At 40.0% G+C, this 24,372-nt stretch overlaps 1 protein-coding gene and 1 long non-coding RNA gene across 14 annotated transcripts in view; one reads left to right on the top strand and one right to left on the bottom strand.

The window, feature by feature from the left end:
• The window catches only part of NHS (NHS actin remodeling regulator), a 364,785-nt gene that overhangs the window by 13,596 nt on the left and 326,817 nt on the right, over positions 1-24,372 (bottom strand). For 6 of the 8 annotated variants that reach the window (XR_014258910.1, XM_082446923.1, XM_082446920.1 and 3 more), the window contains exons 4-5: positions 3,182-3,244; positions 989-1,181 (exon numbers count right to left, since the gene is read on the bottom strand). Coding sequence is in view for 7 of the 8 variants with exons in the window: in XM_082446923.1 (XP_082303049.1) it covers positions 989-1,181; positions 3,182-3,244 (256 nt within the window). In the remaining variant the exon portion in view is untranslated. The remainder of the gene's footprint in view (positions 1-988; positions 1,182-3,181; positions 3,245-24,372) is intronic. The other 2 variants (XM_082446921.1, XM_082446926.1) reach the window with 1 other exon arrangement.
• LOC309652979 overlaps positions 1-24,372 on the top strand; it is a 95,839-nt gene that overhangs the window by 14,231 nt on the left and 57,236 nt on the right. The window lies entirely within an intron of this gene.

The raw sequence follows: 24,372 nt of genomic DNA, 5'->3' as shown, positions 1-24,372 counted from the left end.
AATATCTACCCTGATACCTGGTCACCATTTGCTCCCCACTTTATATGAGACACATTGGAGTGACGTTAATAATAGCAATGTCCAAAATGCATCTCGAGCAACATACAATCTTTAGTTACAAGGTACCAGGATGGAAATCAGTCATAAAATGGCCATTCTGAGATTTTCAATATAAGAATAAGTTAGAATTTAACTATTAGAGATGCTTAAAGAAAGCCCAATGGGTAGATCATTTAATTTCTATCTTTGAAAGTTAGAATATTTTATAGCATTATTTTACTTACAACTAAGGTTACCGCATTCTAAGATCACCAATTCTGGATTTTACAATTGCTGCCAGTAAACTTTTCAAGAAAAGTCCACTCAGGCTTGCCTTCGACCTAGATTAATATCCAAACTCTCAATACACAGGAGGAGGAAAGCAGAGGGTGAATGGAAGCCAGGCTTGCTGCGTTTAGAGTAGAATTCAGCCTTCACCTATGAATCCATGTATTTTTTAGGTCAAAAATTCCCCAAATCAATGCAGAAGTCTAAACGATCTTTTAAACAAGCCTACCTCCATCCAAGGAAGCATGAAAACAGATTTTATAGTTGGTCTACAGGATCATTACTTGCGGTTTTAGAAACCTGGGGCTTGCTGTTTTCTCTCCTGCAGTGCCACGCATCATTATCACATGATTAATCACTGCCGCTTTCTCCATTATTTCAGTCAGCTATGGCCAGAGAGCTATTTGGTGACTTTTTTTTTTTCAAAAAGAAACTGTCCATCATTTACATAACAAGCAGCCCAGCGGAACATATGCAAATTGATGTTCAAAACCTGATAAAAGCATATTGAACATCTTCTGGGTCGTATTCTGATGAAAAAGGTATCATTTGTTTACAAAACGTATTCTTAACTGGTACACCAAGCAGCACAGATTTTGACCATATTTAATACATGGAATATTCTGACCCGACTGCCCCTAAGAAAAGAACAGAACAATACCAGTGACATTGATGGGAATAATGCAAGAAGAAATCACTTGGGCATCTTGTTTCATCTTCTCCTCCGGCGTCGGGAGAGGTAGTGCTTTGCTCCAGTTGGTCTGCTTGTCCAGTGTTGAAGGGATATTGTGTACTGGGTTTTTCGGCCTCTGCCCTAGCATGACATCTGTATCTTCGTCCTCCGGGGGATGGGACTGCAAACGAAGTACATTCAGATTCAGGCTCAGCCATCAGGGTTTATACATAAGCACATATATATTTCTGAGTTAAGAAAAATGAGGTCACAAATAAGCTTTCAGGTTAAAGGAAGAATTCCTAGACGTAGTTAGTAAGTACAACTAATTGAAAGTTACGATTTCAATAGTCAAGCAACACAGAAGAAAAAAAATAGGCTAAACATGCTTTTCGGGTCAAAGGGAATTAAGAGGAGAGACAAGGTAGCCAGAAATCCCCAAACGTCAAACTGAAGAAAGATGTGAGTCTCTAATCCGTTGAGAGGTAGGTTCACTTTCTGGATAGCTGTCTCACCATAAATTCCTACTCAAACTCTTGAAAGCTCTAGGTGACTAGGATCAAAGGGAGAAGATGATTTAGATGCCTATGAAAAGGTTTGGAAAACTGGCCAGAAAGCCTGGAGTCAGGAGACATTCCAGAACACATCACCAGAAGGACAAGCCGACCTAATCTGAGAGGCCAGATTCAAATACACGGAGTTAATTTTACTGCAGGATGATGGCATTTGTGAATGACATTTTAAAATGCAGTTTTGTCAACACTATGCACATGGAAAAGCAAAAGTGAAGAATCTCCTCCCACCGATGATAGTGGAAAATACAAATACTGTTACTGGGGGGAAAGATTCAAGTGGGTTTCATTTTCAAATTCCGAAGAGTAAAATAGTCCTAGTTTATTTTCTTTCAGCTTCGCAGTGCGAAGCTTTTCTTCCAGCTGTGTATTTAAAGACCTTGACTTCCATGTGATGTTTGCAAATTCTCCATCCAAACCTTTGATCGATTTTAATATTGTCTAACTTTTATTTCAGGGTTGGGCTCCTAGCCCAGATTATTAAAAAGGCTCCATCCCAAGTTTGATTTCAGGGTTGCGTTTCTAAACCAGATTATTAAAAGACTTAGTTTTTGCTGCTGAACCTAATTTTATTTCTTCCCACAATTTGTTGGAAGGTGGCTGTTTGTGTAAAATAAGCATTTTTCCCTCTTATTCCAGTTAGGTTTTAAAAATATTGTCCTAAAATCAGGATCATTAAAAAAAAATTCTCATTCTCACATTTGGAAGCATCGTGCCCTGTTGACTCAGGATTTCACGTATTGTCAAAGTCCCCTTAAAGAGAAGATTCCAGAGCCACTTGTTTTAAACTAACCCCCAGCATTTGCTTACCTTGTCAGAGGTATCTGCAAAGCCCCCCAACACACCCAACAGGATATGTTTACCCCCCTTGAGAAAAAGGTGTTCGCCATGAACATTTTTAGTAAAACATTGCAACCTTCTTTCTCTCTTCAGCTTTTGTGCAGATTCCCAGCAAAGCAAACAGCTCAAATAAAGTTGGAGCACAAAAGACTTTGTTTCCTAGGTAACTTCCAAAAAGGAAACAAAACGGTTTGGTGTGTGCGGAGAGACAGAGAGGGGGAGAGAGCAGGAGCTGGAGAGAACCCCCTGCCCCCCCCCCACACACCACAGTCCACATTTTGTAGGCGATTCCTTCCTTGAATAACAATGGACTGGGAAACAAAGAAAGAATAGTGACCTGACTGCAGGCTCTGGCCGGCAGCCAAAAGCACTTTTTATTTAATGGTGACAGGGACAATTGGCTGACGGAGAATCCTTTTGTCCTGTTCTCTTTTGCTTTGAGAAGCTGAACCTTTACAGTTCTAACAAATATAGGGCAAGTTGAAATTTCTTTTCTCCAAACTACAGAGTCCAGGGATGGTGTTAGGTGACGCCTTGAACAGAGCGTTGCAGCTTGGAGGAGGGGGGGATGTAAAAGCCAATGATATTACTGTCTACTTTATCTTTTATTTAATTCAAGTTAGGAAAATACCACTCTTTAAATTGATTTAAAAGAATACCTGTTAGTTAGTTAGAAACAACACAGTTTGCCGTAAAGAAAGAGAGAAGAAAGTGAAAGTGTATAGAGAGAATGGGATAGGCTGTGACGGATCGTTCTCAGAACCAGTACCTTTCTACTCCATGGGGTCATGTGGCAACATTCAGTGGGGGAGGGCGAACGGGTGCTGTTAAACTATGAACATGAAATGCAAAAAAAGAAAAAAATTAAAAACATGCACACAACACACAGTATCTGGTTAAGTCAAATCTATGATATTAATGAATGAATATACTGGGGTCACTCCCTTCCTTCCTTCTGAATGCGTCTTGGTTTTATGAGAAGTAGCATAAATAGTGGTTAAGAGCACAGATTCTGGAGCTAGACTGAGTTCGAATCCTGCTTCTACCACTTATTTGCTGTGTGACCAGGGGCTCTAAGGTCAGTTTTCTTATCCTTAAGATAGGAAAAGAATAGTATCTACCTTCCAGGGCCATTTTGAGGATTAAATGAGTAAATATACATAATAGGCTTAGAAGAATCCGGGCACTTAAGAAGCTCTATGGGTTAGTGTCAGCTACTGTTCCTATTATTATTATCCTTACCATGTAGCTGTAAAATATCTGTGAAACTGTCTTTGTAAATTGTAACTTTATATCTTTTAGATCCCAATTCCATTTGCTAATTTGGGAAAGACTGAATTATCTTCTTAGAGTGAGTTTATTTTCCTGTGAACTCTTTGGAAGAAAATTTGTTGTGTATTATTTCCTCCTCTGGACTGCTCAAAATTTGCCCCTTCCTCATATTCATAGTCTATATTTGAAGACAGGGCCGGTTTCATGGGCATGTGACCTGTGTAGTCACATAGGGCCCCACGCTCAGAAGGGCTCCATGCTTGGTTAGATGCTGTCACTGTCTTGAAATTCTTAGTTGTTGAGTAATGGGTCTTGCATTTTCATTTTGCACTGGGCCCCACAAATCATGTAGCCAGTCCTGTTAGGAGACTAATCTAGTAACCAGAATCCCCTTTGCAGGATCTACTTGAGAAGGACAGTGAAACTCTTTTAAACTCTAAACCATGTCAGCTTTGGATTCAGTTAGCCCTCTAGTACAGCACTTTCCATATAGCATTGCTTTACTGTAACATGAATTATCCCTGGATGTGTCTTTTCATCTATTAGATTATGAATTCCTAGAAGTCAGGGGCCATATTTAATTTTCCTTTCAGTCTTCCATGATGTCAGCAAAATGCCTCCTCATTGCAAGAACTCAACAAATTATTTGTGCACTTGAATGATACCAGCTCTGTGTGTCTTAACAGTGATGGGAAACCCAAATAAAGTAAGGGTCATGCTCAAGATCTCAGGAGGAAGCAGACACCACAGACTCCAAGGGTACTTACCATCTTAGTGCAAATAGGTGAAAACAAACAGAGGAAACCACAAGCAATGCTCGGTTCCATCAGAGGCTTAGCCTTGGTGTATGCAGTTCTAGTTCTTCTTAAGCCTATGGCAGATGTGTTTCAGAGGGGAGGAACACTCAAGGTCTAATTCTGTTCTAAGTTTCTAAATTTTAACTGACAGGGTTGCTCATTAACTTTTAAGCAAAGCAAATGCCATCCCCTCAGGCCCAGTTAACTTTGATCTAGATCTTATTTAAGAAGATAATTTCATAGGGTCTGTGGCTCCCACGTTGAAAGCGATCATTTTGACAGATGTGGTATATGTGGCCAGAGACTAACTTGGCTCTGTCATAAGAATCAGTCATAGGTAGTGATGTGCAGGTCTCGAGTAAGACGCTGTAGTGTGCAAAATAGAGGGAGAACTCATGGAAGTAGGAAAAGGAATCTGAATGCAAAGCCTACATGGAAATCAAACCTGTTTCCAAGAAACAAAAGGTGTCTCGTGAAAGGATTTAAAAAAATTACACAGGAGGAAACTGCAAGGCAGAAAATGTATTAGTGATATTAATATAGTAATTTTGGTAGTTTGTCTTAAATCTCCTTAGTCAGCTTTCCTGTTGAGTATTTTTTCCAGGAGTGAGGGATGAGGAGTGGTTTTTATTTCTCATCTGTTTGAGAAACGCCCCCATCCCATTAAACAAGCATGAGGTAACACCTGGAAATGACTAAGGATGGCAAGTCCAGAGAGAGAGCTCAGACCATTCAGTTTTGGTCACCATCATTAAATCAAGGTCTGCGTGGGTTACACTCCACAGAAGATTCCTTCTCAGCTAATCAGCCTCTCCACTCTTTTTTAAAATTTAATTTTTAAAATGGAAGTATTTACAATATTGTGTTAGTTTTCAGGTGTACAATCCACTCTTTTGATAGTAGCTCCAACCTCCAGCTTGTGAGGGCTGAAACTAGGTACTCTTGAGCTCGTGTGTGGAAGGATTGTGTTCTTTGGTTCCACCACCTAGACACAAGCACTCAAGCCCCTGCAGATGGTCTGTCTATGTAGAGTGTTTAAGTTTATAATATTCACATGGGCTATGGTTTTATTCTTGCCATGAATTAGTAACTGCCTTAGTGCAGTGTTTTTTTAATATACATTTATTTTTATTTATTTGTTTATTTATTTATTTATTTTTGGCTGCATTGGGTTTTCGTTGCTGCGCGCAGGCTTTCTCTAGTTGCGGCAAGCGGGGGCTACTCTTCGTTGCAGTGCGCGGGCTTCTCATTGCGGTGGCTTCTCTTGTTGCGGAGCACGGGCTCTAGGTGTGTGGGCTCCAATAGTTGTGGTGCATGGGCTTAGTTGCTCCGCGGCATGTGGGATCTTCCCGGACCAGGGCTCGAACCTGTGTCCCCTGCATTGGCAGGCGGATTCTTAACCACTGCGCCACAAGGGAAGTCCCTAGCGAAGTGTTTTAAAGCATCCTCTTTCCTGGGTATTTGGTCAAAGGAAATAAAATCATTCTGATTATTTCTGATTAGGTTTTTATATGGCAAATACAATAGTCAGTTCATACCGTTTTTTCTTAAATTATCTAAGAAATAAAACTGCAAGAGAACTGCTACCTTGGGGTATCTCTGCATGGCCCAGCATGCTATTCCTTAACGTAGATGGATAAGGTTAGGAAAAGCTACATGCTGATCAAACTTGTGTGAACTAACTTATTCTTTAAAGGCTCTATTTAAATTAATCCTATTGCTTATTCAGACTAAGACTTGTAAGGGCAGGAACCATTTCTTGTTCATAACTGTATTCCTACTGCCTCAGTAATACTCAGTAAATATTTGTTGTACTGCTAACACCCCCGTGTGCCTGGCATAAGCAAACAAAAATCTTCTATAAAGAAACTGTCAAATTATTTCTACATATAATTTTTCAGTATAATATCCAGCACAAAGTCAAAGATAACAAGGCAAGGAGGAGACAAATCAGCATGAACAAGAAGCATCCAAAACAACAGATGATAGAAGCAGACCCATGGGGAAATCTGCTTTTGGAATTATTACTCCATGCACGAGTAGCAGTGAACAACATTGGCTTCCCCAGAATAAGTGTGTGGCAAGATTGTTAGACCACTCATTCATTCATTCAAAAGCATTTCTTTGATGAGGGTCAAAATCAGCCCCAGTATAAACAAATTGTCAGATGAAAACTAGTATCTCCTTCATGAGTTATATGCATGTTCACTGTACGGTTCTTTTGACTTTTCTGTACTTTTCATGAAATTTTTCATAACAAAACATTGAAGAAAAGTGCAAAAAGAAATATCTCCTTCCTTTTCCAGGCTTCCACTCTGGCCCTCCCACTGATTTTGAGAGGCCTCAGACTCCATACTGCACCATTTTAGAATCAGCCACCACCAGTCATCTTGTCCCTGACAAAAGATGCTTCTTTGATGCTTTCACTGCATTTCTGTCCCTGCTGGCCCCATTAGTTATAGCCTCAAACCGTTACCCTAGCTTCCTGTGGAACTGCTTCAACAAAAGCTGGAGTTATAACCAGTGTTCAGAACAAGAAATAACAGACATTATACTCAAAAGCTGTCAAAGAAATTTCTTTGGTGAATAATGAAGGAATATTTTCCAAACCCTGGTTTCTCCTTGTGGTGTGTGTGTGAGAGAAAAGTTCATTTCTCCACTTTTGTGGCTATGAACAAGTATTTCTCCAAAGATCTCAAGACTTTCTCCAATCTTTCTCTTACTGCCAAAAGAAAAAAAATAATCCGTCCACAGTTTACTTTCTTTTCGGTTTTATTTCATATGCTGATGGGGGCTTGTTTTGCTTCAAAACTTTCCAAAAGACATCTGTTAAAATGTTGTGGGAATTCCAGCAGGAAGTGTTTTGAAAAATTGGTTTTGGTTTGTTATCTAACCGATACCACATGGCATTTATACCAGTAGACTTTCAGAGCTGATTTATTACTATCATGCTGTCTTAAACATGAGAAATGTTTACTAGAGATTGGATGCTGTGGCACATTTGAATACAGGAATAAAACCTTAGAGCGAAGATGTCCACTGCAAGCCACGCTGGGTTCCTAGTAGGTGATCTGAGATCTTATTCTCATTCTACCCTGGGGCTTGTTGTCCTTAGACCGAGTCTTTGCATTTCTGCACATATTATGGCCTGTCTGTGAGATAGAGGGGAACTTGGCTGCCTCAGATTTTTCTTCACTGGAGTGTGTGTATGTGTTGTACATAAATATGAAGTGCTTTGATCTTTCTGGAAGGCTTAAAAGAGTCTGGCAATACCTTCTTCACATATCGCTCTTACTGCTACAATTACATAGCACTGTTATTCCCTTGAGAATGTCCCAAAGTCTCCTACTGGCTCACACTGGGCTCCTATCTTCCAAACCTGTTCAATAACATCATGTTAAACTCCTACTGTGCATCTCCCTTTCCTTTCTTCTCAACTCCAACCTTTACCAAAGTGTACAACCATGGGGAAAACAAAACAGTGAGGTAAGTCAAAGTTTAGGGCCCATCCTAGTCTCTCCCTGTCCCTTTCCTCGTTCCTCCTTTGTCACCACTCTTTCCCAGGCAAAGCAAGGCCTTCACACTTCCGCAGAGGGCCTGAATGCAGCACCCCATGTGCCCGAACCCTTCACACCACTCTCCCAGCCAGTTGCGAGGCTGGAAAGAAGCCTGCCGATGAGCTCACATCAACATGCTGAGAACTCCTGGTGATAAACCCAAAGGAATAAATCTCTCAAGCAGAATTCTGGACAGTGGTTGTAGGCTAAGAGGAAGATATTTGGGAATAGGTGCCTACTGAGTTCTTCTTTTAACCACTGTATACACTAATATCTATTTAAAGTGCTAAAATACACAAATATTCAGGACTGGGAAAAATGGCCTTATCATTGTCATGTCTGCTTTTCCAAGTCATACCTTTATTTCTTTTATTTATTTATTTATTAAAACATCTTTATTGGAGTATAATTGCTTTACAGTGTTGTGTTAGTTTCTGCTGTATAACACAGTGAATCAGCTATACGTATACATATATCCCCATATCCCCTCCCTCTTGCATCTCCCCCCATCTCACCCTCCATATCCCACCCCTCTGGGTGGTCACAAAGCACTGAGCTGATCTCCCTGTGCTATGCGGCTGCTTCCCACTAGCTATCTATTTTACATTTGGTAGTGTATATATGTCCGTGCCACTCTCTCACTTCGTCCCAGCTTACCCTTCCCCTCCCCGTGTCCTCAAGTCCATTCTCTACGTCTGCATCTTTATTCCTGTCCTGTCCCTAGGTTCATGAGAACCATTTTTTTTGTTAGATTCTACATATATGTGTTAGCATACGGTATTTGTTTTTCTCTTTCTGACTTACTTCACTCTGTATGACAGACTCTAGGTCCATCCACCTCACTACAGATAACTCAGTTTTGTTTCTTTCTATGGCTGAGTAATATTCCATTGTATATATGTGCCACATCTTCTTTATGCATTCATCTGTTGATGGACACTTAGGTTGTTTCCATGTCTTGGCTATTGTGAATAGTGCTGCTATAAACATTGGGGTGCAAGTATCTTTTTGAATTAGAGTTTTCTTCAGATATATGCCCAGGAGTAGGATTGCTGGATCATATGGTACCTCTGTTTTTAGTTTTTTAAGGAACCTCCATAGTGTCCTCCATAGTGGCTGCATCAATTTACATTCCCACCAACAGTGTAGGAGGGTTCCCTTTTCTCCGCATTCTCTCCAGCATTTATTATTTGTATCAATAGAACATATGTCTACCTTTAAATTCCCTCTTAGGTATATGGAAGTAAGAAATATGAGTATGTCCACAAAAAGCCTTTCACAAAAATATTTACAGCAAGTTTATTCATAAAAGCCTCCCCCCTCCAAAAAAATCCCTAACTAGAAATATCCACCAACAGCAGAAAGGATAAACAAGTTGTGGACTACTGTATTCATACCATGGAATACTACACAGTAAGAAACAAGAACATGCCATTGATATATATAACATTGACCTCAAAAAAATCACGTGGAACGAAAGAAGCCACACACAAAAGAGTACCGTGCTCATTCACTTTTGAATCCCATTCTATTGATAGATTGATAGACATTTTGTGTATGAGAGATCTGCCCCTACTGAACAGAGCTTGAACAGCGGTGGCAATGGCAGTGGTGCAGTTTTCACCCTAAGAAAGGCTTTCTGAAAGACTGTGGAACTGCAGAGAATCTCCCTCCTTTTGATCTCAGCTGGAATTGAACAAAAATTCTTAGGGTGATGGAATGCAAAATGATTTTATGTGTTTCAAAGTTCAGCAACCCTTTGTTTAATGGCATTCTATTAATGAAGGAATTTAAATGTGCAGAGCACAACAAAATTGCATTTTGAAGCCTGTGTGGAAAGTAGTCTCCATGCGAATGGAAAAGAGGACTACAGGGAGGCTGGGAGGAAGCACACTTCCCACCGCTGCTCAGTTGTTTATGCAGGGGAACTGCTCTGGACTGTCAAGAACACAAAACAAGGCTCGCTGGACCACAGTCACTGTGATGTTGCTGCCAGTGAGTATCTTATTCATCCCCTGTGGCCAGCTTTGCCAATTAGTGGGGTCATTGCCAAGGTCCACTCAGCGTCAATCCTCAAAGGTCGCTAGCACCAAATAAAAGACATGAGTGGGGGAAAAGCAGGCCAGGCTTTGAAGTGCAGGGAAGAAGGAGGCTTTGAAGTGCAGGGAAGAAGGAGGCTTTGAACTGCTGCAAACAGCACAGATACCCTCCCCTAGATCATAGGAGCTGGCAGTGTGAGTCCCAGAACAGCCCAGAGGCGTGGGGAGGTTCCTCCCTCACCCTCTGTGCCTTGCCGTCAGCTGGGGGCTCCAAGGTGTGCGGTAACCAAAGAGCTGTTGAACATCCGGTCTCACGCCAAGGGACACTTTCCCCTTGTAACTCAGGCCAGATGTGGCAAAAGCTCCGTAGAGTCATACTTGACCTTACCACAGGAGATTTAAAAAAAAAAAAAAAAAAAAGGCAAAACCTTCTCACACACAAGCCATGCATGCTCCTTCTTTACCTTTCCCCTGTTTTTTTCTTTTTTTTAATTGACTCTTTTTTGAGTACAGCTCTATGAATATTATCACATGCATAGACTCCTGTAACCCTACCCCAGTCAGGATTCAGAACATTTCCATTATCCCAGCAAAGTCCCTCGTGCTATCCCTTTCTGGTCACAGTCTCCCCCTACTCCCACCCCTGGCAACCCCTAGTCTGTCCTCCATCACTATGGTTTTGTCTTTTTGAAAGTGTCATATAAATGGAATCATACCTTTTGAGACTGGCTTCTTTCACTCAGCATAATGCCTTTGAGATCCATCCTTTTTTGTGTGTATCAGTAATTCGTTCCTTTTTATTGCGAGTAGTATTCCATTGTCTGCTTATACTTTGAACAATGAAACGTCTCAGGCATGCAAGAGAATGTCAACCTGAGAATGTTCTGTAATGATGTGTACAAACAAGTAATTTTATTGGCTGTTCCACAGTCAGGCTAATGTTTTAAAAAGAAAGAAAGAATTCCAAAACTAAAGTCTGCAATAGGGAATTTTCTTTATTTCTCACAATATTTAATATGAACCAGACTCATTGGCTAATTCTTTCCTTAGCTATTGTGCTGGCTATTAAGCTGTTGTCTGTCAGCTCCACATCTATTCTTCCATACTCTGCACTGTTATTGCTGGGACTCTGCAAACATTTCCGCACCAGCTGCTCCCTCTTAGGTTCTGCCCTCGGAGTGTCAGCTGCTTTCTGCAGCCACTATCTCTGTGTCACCTCAGTTTCCCATTTGCCATGTCAGTCTTATAATACCTTCATTGTATTGAATTCTTTCTTTTAAAATAACTGGTGTGGTTTCTGTTTTCCTGACTGGACCTTGACTGATGAAGTGCCAGGCTTTTGCCCCTGGCTTGCTTGTGTCTGAGGCATCTGACGTGCTTGCTACTTCCAGTTCCTCAGTCGAAGGAGGAAAACATGAACAAGTGTGATGTTCCGTGGGGTGTCAAGATGATAATTAATGATCTCTGCAGTTTATGGCAGAGAGCAGGAGAGCTGACATAGTGCCAAAAGCAAATTGCTTCTGATGACCCTTGAAAATGGGTATAGAGGGAAAAAGTATTTGCTAGGGTCAATAGCTGTGTTCCACATGCTAGGTGCTGTGCTGATTTACTCTAAGAAAAATACCATACTGGAATAGCAGCTACAGAGTCACAAACTACTTATAGCCAGTTTCCCAGATCTGTCTACCTGCTGCAAAGACCAGACAGGTGAGTTAAATGGAGGGTGTGATAGGCATCCCCACTCCTGCAATCCTATATTTGAAACTCAAGTCAGGCCTTTCTCTCCCTAGTATACCGTGAAGGAACCTCTAGAAATGGAGGAAGTTAATCCTGTACACACACAGCCTCGTATCTCCATAAAGCATTGCTCTTTCTGATCATGTTATTTCTTTGTTCAGAACCCTTCAATAATTTCCTCTGCGTATGGAATAAATTCAAACATTTTAGTCTGACATTCAAGATCCTTCAAGATCTGGTCTATGGAAGCACTGCAGCCAAACCGAAGTATCTGAATTTATGTATATACACTCCATTTTCTTCTGCCTCTGTGTGCTTGCTGTCATGGTTTCCTCGGCCTGTAATCTTTTTCAGAATTCGACCCCATCCTTCAGGGTCTTCTCAAATGCTACCTTTTCCATGAAGTTTAATCCTAACATTGACCCCATTCTAACACCCCACACCAGTTAGGTCTTAACACCTGATATTCAATACCATATAATTTCCTCTAGTAGTCATGTACTCTGGATGGCAGAGATTATGTCTCATTCATTTTTGTATCCTTCTAGTACTTATTAATAGTAGGTGTTCGGTTAATTTTTTTTTTCAAAATGAAGGAATAAATAAGAAGCTATAATAGGGGAAAGGGCATTCCAAGTGGCAATATTGTTTTGAGAGTGCAGGATATTTTTCTAGAGAAGCACATGGAGTTTGGTTTGGCTGAGGTCTAGGGTGTGTACAAAGGACTTGTGGGAAATCCATCTGGAAAGGTAAGTTAGGACCAGATTGTACAGAGGCTGGAGAGTAGTTGGGCTAAGGATTTGAAATTATTTCTTTAGGCAGAATGGAGAGATAGAAGGTTTAGTATTAGGGAAGAATTTGTATGTCAAAGGTTCTCATACCAAAGTTAGAATTTTTCTTAACTGGTTTAAGGGAGCAACCTAGATGAGATAAAGGGAAATACCTAAGCTGAAGGAAGAGAGACTTAATTTGGATGGACAGTACCATTTTGAGAAAGGTCATAAAACAACAGAATACTTCTGAGAGAGCTTGCAAAACTATGAAGATATTTTGTAAAAGCAAAACGAGACTTGTCTGGGACACTGTGGTATGTATAATTCTTTTATAGCAAAGGAAAGGCTTGGTAGCATTTCTTAGTCCTACCTCTTATAAACCACTAGAATATTGAAAATCTCTAATGTGGACCCATGGAGAAAGGGAAGGAGGGGAGAGACTGGATAAGAGAAGACGGAGCTGGGGATGGGAGAGAGGGTGAGGCAGTGAGAAGGTCTTTATCCTAGGGCAGCTAAATACTACTGAAATACCCTCTCCTGCCGGCACTAGTCTTTAATCTCTCCTGGCTCAGAACTCCATTCTCAGCCTTCTGATTCTTCTGTAAGCTAGTTTAGTTTTTCTCAGAAGCTGCCTTCTGGTAAGGCCTATTTTTTTCTTCTCGATAGAAAGTGGAAGAGTAAACATCGTCATTGTTTATAGCTCTGGACTATGACCAAAGGGGTCTGGGTCTGAATTTGAGCGATGACCTCCATTTACTTCTGAATAAGGCTGTTGGAATGTCCCCTGTCCTGCAAATGCATCCCCTTAATAAGAAGAAAAGTATGATTTGACAGATTTTTATTTTAATATCCCTGGATGCCACAGTGTGATAAGTTAGAAAACTACTGTCAGGCTATGAAATGACAAAGAATCTCTGATATTCTTTCCTGGTTCATTTTATCAAGTCTGACAAAGAATATTACTGTGAACACGATTGGAATAAGTTAACTGTCACTCCTGATGATAAGGATTTAGGCCTCAGTGTTTCTCTGGAACCTGATCAACTTTTGCCATCAGGCTCCATCTCATGTCAAGCATCTTTATCGAATACCACAGAGACCATTAGACATTCTACCCTGGATCACTGATGAAGCTTGGAGAAGGACACTTGGTGAGACTGCTGGAGTCTCTTCCCATATTCGAGGAAGGGTGACTTCCATGCCTGTCTATCTGGACAGCAGAATCTAAGCAGGGACTTAGACCTCAAGAGTCCCCATAGACCTGAGTGCAGGCCAAACACAGCAATAGATGGTTCAGCTCAAGTGCTGACTCTGATCAGTAGGGGCGGTGGGGACTATGTGGGAAAGAGTGCTATAATCTCTTGGGAATGCCTGCCTTAGGCTTACGCAGGGGAAGAGCATGTGAATATTCCAAGTATTCGCAGATCTGGGCCTGGACCAAGGGCCCTGACTGATGAGAACAGATAAGCTGGACATTCCATTCAGCAGGGGATCAGGGTGAACTGCTATGATAAACTGACTCCACACTCTGAAATGGGGATCTATGCCATGGTGGTACATTAAGGGCCAAAGTGTCATATACCATGGCAACTTCTAATCATTTGAGATTAGATTTTCTGTGGTCTTCTAAATTTTGCTATTTAAAGTAAAGAAATTCTGAACTAAGCATTTCCTGGTTGAACCTACCTTTTCCTGAAGCCATATATGTATCATAGGCATTGGAGTGTAAGTCCCAATTGTGAAATATCCATGGCTAAGAGTTTTACATGTATTTTTAACTTTATATTTTGAACTAATTTTATACTTAACAGAGAAGTTGTAAAAAATAGTAGAGTTTCCACATACTCCTTATCTAGGTTTTCCTAATGTTAACTGACATCTTACATAACCACAGTACATTTATTGAAACCAGGAAATTAACATTGATAAATACTGTTAACTAATCTATTAACCTTATTTGGATTTTGTCGGTTTTCCCACTAATGTCCTTTCTCTGGTCCAGGATCCAGTCCAGGGTCTCACATTGCATTTAGTTGTCAAATCTCCTTAGTCTCCTTCAGTTTGTGATAGTCCCTCAATCTTTGCCTTACATGACCTTGATACTTTTGAAGAGTACTAGCCAATTATTTTCTAGAATGTCCTTCAAGTTGGAGTTGTCTGATGTTGTCTTATGATTAGATTGAGGTTACTCATTTTTAGCAAGAATCCCACAGAAGTGTTATCTCAGTGCATCGTGTCAGGGGGCTCATGTATAGGCATGCCCTTTTACTGCGGATGTTAACTTTGATCACTTGGTTAAGATTGTGTCTGCCAGGCTTTTGCAGCTAAAGTTACTATTTTCTGTTTGTAATCAACAAGTATCTTGTGGGGCGAAACTTTGAAACTATGCAAATATCCTGTTTCTCAACATAATTTCACCCAACTATTTTAGCATCCAGTGATGATTACTGTCTGTAAAAATTTTTGCTGTCATATTTGGCTAACAGTGATTTTTAAAAATTTCCATCAGTATTTCTACATCTATTAGTTAGAATTCTTCTGTAAGGAAGAGGTACCCCACCCCCATGTATTTCTTTACTTATCCCAATTACTTACAGACAGTATAGACTCATAGATAGTTCTTTTATACTGTGTGTTATCATCTATTACTATCATTATTGTATTGTCCCAGATTTGGCCATTGGGAGCACCTTCAAGTTGGCTCCTGTGCCTTTTTGACATGCCACTATTATTATTTATTTTAGTACTTTCTTGCTTTCTGGCCTCTCAAGATATTCCAGGCTTATCTTCTATTTTCCCTGGCCAGCCCTGGAAAGGAGTCCTGGTTTCTTTTATCAGAGAGTGGTATTTAGAAACAAGATCTGGGCACTAGATGTGCTCAATGTTACCAGAGTGTCATTGCTTCTAAGGCACTCTCAGGTGACAGAGCTAGGAAATATGTTTGTATACTCATACATGCACATGTGCACATATTTATTTTGTGCCTACCCACCTGCATATCCATGTATGTGTGTATGTGTGTGTGTGAGAATATATGTATGAATTTATACTGGTACTTTAGATTCTAATCCAGCACCACAGGATTCATCCTTGACGTCCTTCTTTCCTTATTTGTAACTCCTTTCTCCAATGGTGACAAACTGTCATTATCCATAACATATTTATTTATTTGTTCAATCCTAGTATACACAAAAAGTAGCTTCAGAATTTCTAACTTATTCTCTTGTAAAGAACAAATTTACCAACTAAAGTACAATATTTGTGTACAATTCCTTTTGTCTTTCATCTACATGGTTGCTTTAGCCGCGGCTGCTCCCCGGGAAGCTCCCTCATGGGGATGGGATCTCAGACTTCCACGTTACTGTGGAGGGAAGAGCTTGAGGAGGTCAAGATGGATACTGGCTTTTCCCAGTACACAGGGCGTTACAGAATGGCACACCCAGTCTGTTTCTCCTCAGTACCCATTCACCAGTTCCCCATGTATAAATATCATCCCCCCAGTTATGCTGCTGAATGCCACACATCCATCCAGACTGAGAAAGTGAGAGAGGGACTCAAGCCAAGAAGCAGCCAAACAAGCTCTTTCACGGATGCCGACTGTAGCCATGCTACTTTCCCTCCCGCTGGGCCTCAGCATGCTCCTTCAGCCTTTCCCAGTTGTCCTTTGCTTCCTGTTTCTCTGTCACCCAGCCCACCATTCACTAGATCTTTCAGTCTGCGTGCTCTTTGTTACACCTCAAAATCCCCTCTCTTCTACCAGGCACCCTCTTAAATATATGTCTAACTTGACAAGATGGTTCTGGTGGTCTGGCAGTTTTTATTTACCTTTGCTCATAAATGAGCCTCTGGGATGTTCTCTCCCCAGGAGCATCTCTCTTCAGAAGAATATGACCATCTGTTGGTCCCTTGTACTCTGCTCTGTCATCAAAGGGCTGCTGGATGGAAATGTTCTTCTTAAAATGTGTCAAGCCGTCTCTTCTAGGTGGCTTGCCCAGGTCACTCGACCTCTGGCCTCTGATTCTGCACACATAGGGTGGCTACTCTGTGGCTACTCTTGTTAGTACAGGGTTGGTTCTTCAGTAAATAGCCATATGCCTGCTGGTCTGGTCAGCTCTGGGGCACTGTCGCCACCCGAAGAGCCGCCCTGACAATCTGCCTGGGGACTTTCTCATGGCTCTTTGAACAAGGAGGCTGGGCACCGTAAAAGCTTCCTGTGTTACCACCTCTGTAGCATGGCTTATACCTCAGTGTTGCATGCCCTGGGATGTTTTTCACTTCACGTTTCCAAGTAGAAAGATTAGAGTTACGGAGATGCCTAACTCACCCTGTCCAAGAGATTTCAAGATCGTCCTTGGTATCCTGAAGGTTTTTGCACTTGGCAAATGATTATGTCAGAAGCCACAGTCAGCTCCCAGTAGAGGTCCAAAGCATTGACTGTATTGTCACATTAGCTGCCTGGTTACATTGGCTTCCAACCTCCACTGCTAATCGCTTAGAAACACGGGGTCTGGCAATGGTGGCACAACCTGAGGTAGAATTGTAGACCTTTCAGCGAGCCAGGAGCCAGGGCAGCTTCTTTGCCAAAGTCAGCTTAGTTTAGACCTCACTGAATTAGGCTGTTGCCATCCTAACACCTAAGTCCATTCATGGATGTATCTGCCTGTGGTGGATATTCTCTGACTCCCTGCGTGCTTGCTTGCTTTCTTGCTTTTAGGAAGAAGCAATTCTTTAGGAAGGGAATGGGCAAAGAACACCACTGCAAAGGGAAGGGAAAAGAATGGGGGACAGAGGGGTGGCCAGGCGAGATGGCTCAAGTATAAATGAATGAGGAATTCTGTATGACGTACCATTCTGACTTTATGATCAAGTGATGTAACACAGGAATTGTGTAAAAGGGAAGATTGTCTGATAATTTTCTATTCAGTACCTCAGAGGCTCTTTGACTTGAATATTTAAAGTTCCCAAGTTTATGCCTTTGCCCTCTTTTGGCAGTATAGCACACTGTTTTAATCCATGGCTGTGTCTTATTGCTCTATTTAAAATTATATTCATCAATCCATCAATAAATATTTGTGGTTAAAACAAAACAACAAAATAAAAATACTTCTTTCCAAAGTTACTTAGGTTAGCTATTTTCTTCCCCATCTCCTTCAGTGTGGTTAGGATATTCACTTGTAATATAGTTAGGTTTATTTGTTACTGCGTGCTTTACACTTTGGATTCTCCTTACATTCTGGCTGATGTTAATTATTTATTTACGGGGGGTTATGTGAAACATTACCCTAGGTTCTAAGGGTTAGAGCTCCCCAAAAATACACTCAGAGAAGTGTCACGCTGCCTTGACCCTGCTACCTCCTTCCCATCCCCCATTCTTTCTACCCCATTCCCACCTGTGCCCTGTTGGTAAACCAGTCTCATTTGTTTCTGGTTTATCTCTCCTATACAGTCAGTTCTGCTGTAACTCTTGTTTTGAAAAAGCGAATTTGTTCCAACGTGATTGATATCTTAGAGCACAAGTTGAGCTTAATGTGAATTTTGCGTCTGTTAAGGCACAGTTTCACGTATGAGAAACTCTAGGTGAATGCAGAAACTGCACCCAGCTGACCTGAGCTGTGTAAAAAAACACACAAAATACACGCACCTCAAACACCTCTGTGCCCCCTCGATTCACCCCGTGTCTTAGCAGCCATGCCTGTCCCCACATCTGCTTTTACAGCCTGCCTTCTGATTTCAGGTATCCCTGCATCCACCCCATCTCCTGACGCCCACTCCACAAGCAAAATTCAGGGCCTTTTTTAGGGAAAGTGACACATGTATTATGTATTTCTTAAGCATTTCACATGTGTAAAATTGTGCTACTGTTTATTTATTAGGTTCCTATCTTTGTGTGTGTGTGTGTGTGTGTGTGTGTGTGTGTGTGTGTGTCACAGAAGCTTTTTGAGTGTTGTGCTCTGTTTTCTCTATAAACCCTTTGGTTTTTATTGTGCAGTTCTGCATAATGTAGAGATTTATAAGGATGGCTATGTTGTGCTATAGCAGAATTGACTATTTCTTTTACACAAATTAGTGAATACCTGCATATTTTCATATATACCCTTCTTTGTAACATGAAGGGTAGCATACTGTAGACACTCTTTTGGGCTTTACCTTTGTCAGTTAAGAGTATGTCCTGGAAATCACTCCTTATTAGCTCATAAAAATCTTCCTCGTTTTTTTAACAGCTGCATAGTACTACATTATGTGGATGTCCTATAGTTTATTCCATCACTGCATGTACATAACCACAGGAAAAGGGTTAATATCACTAATGGATAAATACTTCCATCTGTGTATAGGCACCTTGGTTGTTTCCAATATCTCGTAAACAATACTGCAATGAATAACCTTTTTGTATTATTGGAGGTGAAGGTTTGGTGGGATTGCTAGGGCAAAAAGTAAGTGCATATGTAGTTTGTTAGATACTGCCAAATTCCCTTCCAGATAGGTTGTCCAAAAAGTTTGCATTTCCACCAGCATTGTATGTGAGTACCTGTTTTTCCCGCAGTTTCACCAATAGAATGTTGTCATATTGTTTAATTTTTCCTAATCTAATAGGTGATAAATGGTATCTGTATTGTTTGCATTTCTCTAATTATGAGTGAGTTTGAACAATTTTCCCTAAGTTTAAGAAACATTTTAATGTTTTTTCTGGATTGTCTGTTCAAGACTCCCCCCCCCCCCCGCCATTTTTCTACCATGTTTTTTTTTTTGTTTTTGTTTTTTAATTAATTAATTAATTTATTTATTTTTGGCTGTGTTGGGTCTTCGTTTCTGTGCGAGGGCATTCTCTAGTTGTGGCAACCGGGGGTCACTCTTCATCGCGGGGCGCGGGCCTCTCACTATCGTGGCCTCTCTTGTTGCAGAGCATAGGCTCCAGACGCGCAGGCTCAGTAGTTGTGGCTCACGGGCCTAGCTGCTCCATGGCATGTGGGATCTTCCCAGACCAGGGGCCGAACCTGTGTCCCCTGCATTAGCAGGCAGATTCTCAACCACTGCGCCACCAGGGAAGCCCTCTACCAGGTTTTTGCCCCTTTCTTTGTCCCTGAATTCTAAGAGGTATTTATCTATTAGGGATATTAGTCCTTTTTTTTCTGTGGTATATGTTGCGCATATTTTCTCTCAGTTTTTAGTTGTCATTTGACTTTGTTAATGGTGTTTGAGCATGCAAAAACATTTAATGTTCAAATTTATCAATATTCTCTTTTATTGCCTCTATTTTGAGTCAGAGTTAGAGAGCCTTTTCCTAGACTGAGGTCAAAGAATAATTCACCCCTATTTTCTTCTAGTACTTGTATGGTTGCATTTTTTTTATGTTTAGGTCTCTGGTCCCATTGGAGTTTAATCTTGTGTATGGTGTGAAGTATGGCTCTAACTAAATGGTTCTCAACCAGGGGCGATTTTGTCCCCCCAGGGGACGTGTAGCAGTGTCTGGAGACTTTTTGGGTTGTCAAAACTAGGGGGAAGAATGCTTCTGACATCTAGTGGGTAGAGGCCAAGGATGCTGCTAAACATCCTACAATGCACAGGACAGCCTCCCACAGCAAAGAATGATCCGACTCAAAATGTCAGTAGTGTCGCGGTTGAGAAACTCTGATAAAATGTTTTTCTTCAACAAGTGGCTACCCAGTTGTTCCAGCATCATTAAAAAAAAACAACAACAAAAAAACAACCCTCCATCTTTCTGACTCAGTGTTTAGAGATACCACCGTTATCAGATGTTTTCATATATACTTGGGTCCGTTTCTGGACTTTGTATTCTATCCTGCTGGTATATTTGTGCCAGTGCCACACGGTTGTAATTATAAAGGCTTTAAAGATATTTTAATATCTGTTAGGGCTAGTCCCCCCTTATAGGTTTCCTTTTTCAGTGTTTCCCTGGCTATTTTTTTTTAATTTAATAGACTATTTTTTTAATTGAATGAGTCTTAAAATACTATAGAGCTTTACAGTTTTCAAAAGTTTCATACACATGATTTCATATAATCCCATAATAACCTTTTTTTCCACCCACCTCTATATTACCCCTCCCTCCTCCCCTTTCCCCATGGTAACCACTAGTTTGATCTCTCTGTCTCTGAGTCTGCTTCTTTTTTTGTTTTATTCACTAGTTTGTTGTATTAATATTTTTTACATTCCACATATAAGTGATATCATACAGTATTTGTCCTTCTCTGTCTGCCTTATTTCACTTAGCCTTCCAAGTCCATCCACATTGCTGCAAATAGCAAAATTTCATTTTTTATGGCTGAGTAGTATTCCATTATACATATATATGTGCACCACATCTTCTTTATCCATTCTTCTGTTGATGACACTTAGGTTGCTTCCATATCTTGGCAATTGTAAATAATGCTGCTATGAACGCTGGGGTGTGTGTATCTTTTTGAATTAGTGTTTATGGATTTTTTGGATATATACCCAGGAGTGGAATTGCTGGGTCATATGGTAGTTCTACTTTTAGTTTTTAGAGAAATCTCCACACTGTTTTTCCACAGAGGCTGCACCAATTTACATTCCCACCAACAGTGTATGAGGGTTCCCTTTTCTCCACACCCTCTCCTGCATTTATTATTTGTAGACTTTTTCATGATAGCATTCTTATCGGTGTGAGGTGATACCCCATTGTAGTTTTGACTTCCATTTCTCTAATAATTAGTGATGTTGAGCATCTATTCATGTGCCTGTTGGCCATCTGCATTTCCTCTTGGAAAAATGTCTATTCAGGTTTTCCGCCCATTTGGTAATCAGGTTGTTTGGTTTTTTGATGTTGAGTTGTATGAGCTATTTATATTTGTTAGATATTAACCCCTTATTGGTCATATCATTTGCAAATATCTTTTCCCATTCAGTAGGTTATCTTTTCATTTTGTTGATGGTTTCCTTTGCTGTGCAAAAGCTTTTAAGTTTAATCAGGTCCCATTTGTTTATTTTTGCTTTTGTTTCCTTTGCTTTAGGAGATGGATCGAAAAATATATTGCTGTGATTTATGTCAAAGACTGTTCTGCCTGTGTTTTCCCCTAGGAGTTTTATAGTATCTGGTCTTACATTTAGATCTTGAATCCATTTTGAGTTTATTTTTGTATATGGTGTTAGAGAATGTTCTAATTTCATTCTTTTACATGTAGCTGTCCAGGTTTCTCAGCACCACTTACTGAAGAGACTGTCTTTTCTCCATTGTATATTTTTGCCTCCTTTGTCATAGATTAACTGATCATAAGTGTGTGGGTTTATTTCTGGGCTCTCTATTCTGTTTCTTTGATCTATGTGTCTGTTTTTGTGCCAGTACCATATTGTTTTGATGACTGCAGCCTTGTAGTATAGTCTGAAGTCTGGGAGCATGATTCCTCCAGCTCTGTTCTTCTTTCTCAAGATTGTTTTGACTATCTAGGGTCTTTTGTGTTTCCATACAAATTTTAAAATTATTTGTTCTGGTTTTTTGAAAAATGCCACTGGTATTTTGATAGGGATTGCAATGAATCTGTAGATTGCCTTCAGTAGTATGGTCCTTTTAACAATATCAGTTCTTCCAATGTAAACATGTTATATCTTTCCATCTGTTTGTGTTGTCTTCAATTTCTTTCATCAGTGTCTTACAGTTTTCCAAGTACAGGTCTTTTACCTCCTTAGGTAGGCTTACTCCTAGTTATTTTATTCTTTTTGATGCAGTGGTAAGTGGGATTGTTTCCTTTATTTCTCTTTTTGATAGTTCGTTATTAGTGTATAGAAATGCAACAGATTTCTGTACTTTAATTTTGTACCGAATTCATTGATGAGCTCTAGTACTTCTCTGGTGGCATCTTCAGGATTTTCTATGTATAGTATCATGTCATCTGCAAACAGTGACAGTTTTACTTCTTCCTTTCCAATTTGAATTCCTTTTATTCCTTCTTCTTGTCTGATTGCTGTGGCTAGTATTTCCAAAACTATGTTGAATAAAAGTGGCAAGAGTGAACATCCTTGTCTTGTTCCTTATCTTAGAGGAGATGCTTTCAGCTTTTCACCATTGAGTATGATGTTAGCTGTGGGTTTGCCATGTATGGCCTTTATTATGTTGAGTTATATTCCCTCTATGCCCACTTTCTGGAGAGGTTTTTTTTTTTTTAATCATAAATGGATGTTGAACTTTATCAGAAGATTTTTCTGCATCTATTGGGATGATCATATGGTTTTTATTCTTCAGTTTGTTAATGTAGTGTGTTACAGTGATTGATTTGCAGATATGGAAAAATCCTTGCATCCCTGGGATAAATCCCACTTGATCATGGTGTATGATCCTTTTAATGTAGTGTTGGATTTGGTTTGGTAACATTTTATCGAGGATTTTTGCATCTATGTTCATCAGTGATATTGGCCTGTAATTTTCTTTTTTCGTGATATCTTTGTCTGGTTTTGGTATCAGGGTGATGCTGGCCTCATAGAATGAGTTGGGAAGTGTTCCTTCCTTTGCAGTTTTTTGGAATAGTTTGAGAAGCATGGGTCTTAACTCTTCTCTAAATGTTTGGTAGAGTTCACGTGGGAAGCCATCTGGTCCTGGACTTTTGTTTTTTGGGAGTTTTAAAATTACTGATTCAATTTCATTACTGGTAATTGGTCTGTTCGTTCATATTTTCTATTCCTTCCTGGTTCAGTCTTGGGATAGTGTACCTTTCTAAGAGTTTGTCCATTTCTTCTAGGTTGTCCATTTTATTGGCATATAGTTGTTCATAGTAGTCTCTTATGATCCTTTGCATTTCTATGGTGTTGATTGTAACTTCTCCTTTTTCATTTTGATTTTATTGATATGGGCCCTCTCCCATTTTTTTCTTGATGAGTCTGGCTAAAGGTTTGTCAATTTTGTTTGTCTTTTCAGAGAGCCAGCATTTACTTTCATTGATCTTTTCTATTATTTTTTAGTCTCTATTTCATTTATTTCTGCTCTGATGTTTATGATTTCTTTCCTTCTACTAACTTTGGGTTTTGTTTGTTCTTCTTTCTCTAGTTGCTTTAAGTGTAAGGTTAGCTTGTTTATTTGAGATTTTACTTGTTTCCTGAGGTAAGATTGTATTGCTATAAAATTCCCTCTTAGAACTGCTTTTGCTGCGTCCCTTAGGTTTTGGATCGTTGTGTTTTCATTGTCATTTGTCTCTACGTATTTATTTCCTCTTTGATTTCTTCAGTTAGCCATTGGTTGTTTAGTAGCATATTGTTTAGCCTCCATGTGTTTGTGTTTTTTGCAGTTTTTTTCTTGTAGTTGATACCTAGTCTCATAGCATTTTGGTCATAAAAGATGCTTGATATGATTTCAATTTTCTTAAATTTACTAAGGCTTGTTTTGTGGCCTAGCATGTGATCTATCCTGGAGCATGTTCTGTGTGCACTTGAAAAGAGTGTATTCTGCTGCTTTTGGATGGAATGCTCTATATATCAATTAAGTTTGTCTGGTCTAACATGTCACTTAAGGCCAGTTTCCTTATTGATTTTCTGTCTGGCTGATCTGTCCATTGATGTGAGTGGGGTGTTAGTGTCCTCTACTGTCACTGTGTTGCTGTCGATTTCTCCTTTTATGTCTGTAAATATTTGCTTTATATATTTAGGTGCTCCTATGTTGGGTGCATATATATTTACAATTGTTAGATCTTCTTGGATTGATCCCTTGATCATTACGTAGTGTCCTTTTCTGTAACGGCCTTTATTTTAAAGTCTGTTTTGTCTGATATACTTATTGCTATGCTGACTTTCTTGTGATTTCCACTTGCATGGAATACCT

Source organism: Balaenoptera physalus, assembly GCF_965194825.1.
Source record: "Balaenoptera physalus genome assembly, chromosome: X".
Taxonomy (NCBI): Eukaryota; Metazoa; Chordata; class Mammalia; order Artiodactyla; family Balaenopteridae; genus Balaenoptera; species Balaenoptera physalus.
The sequence above is the reverse complement of the archived record's forward strand: the minus strand, read 5'-3'. Positions and strand labels throughout refer to the sequence as shown.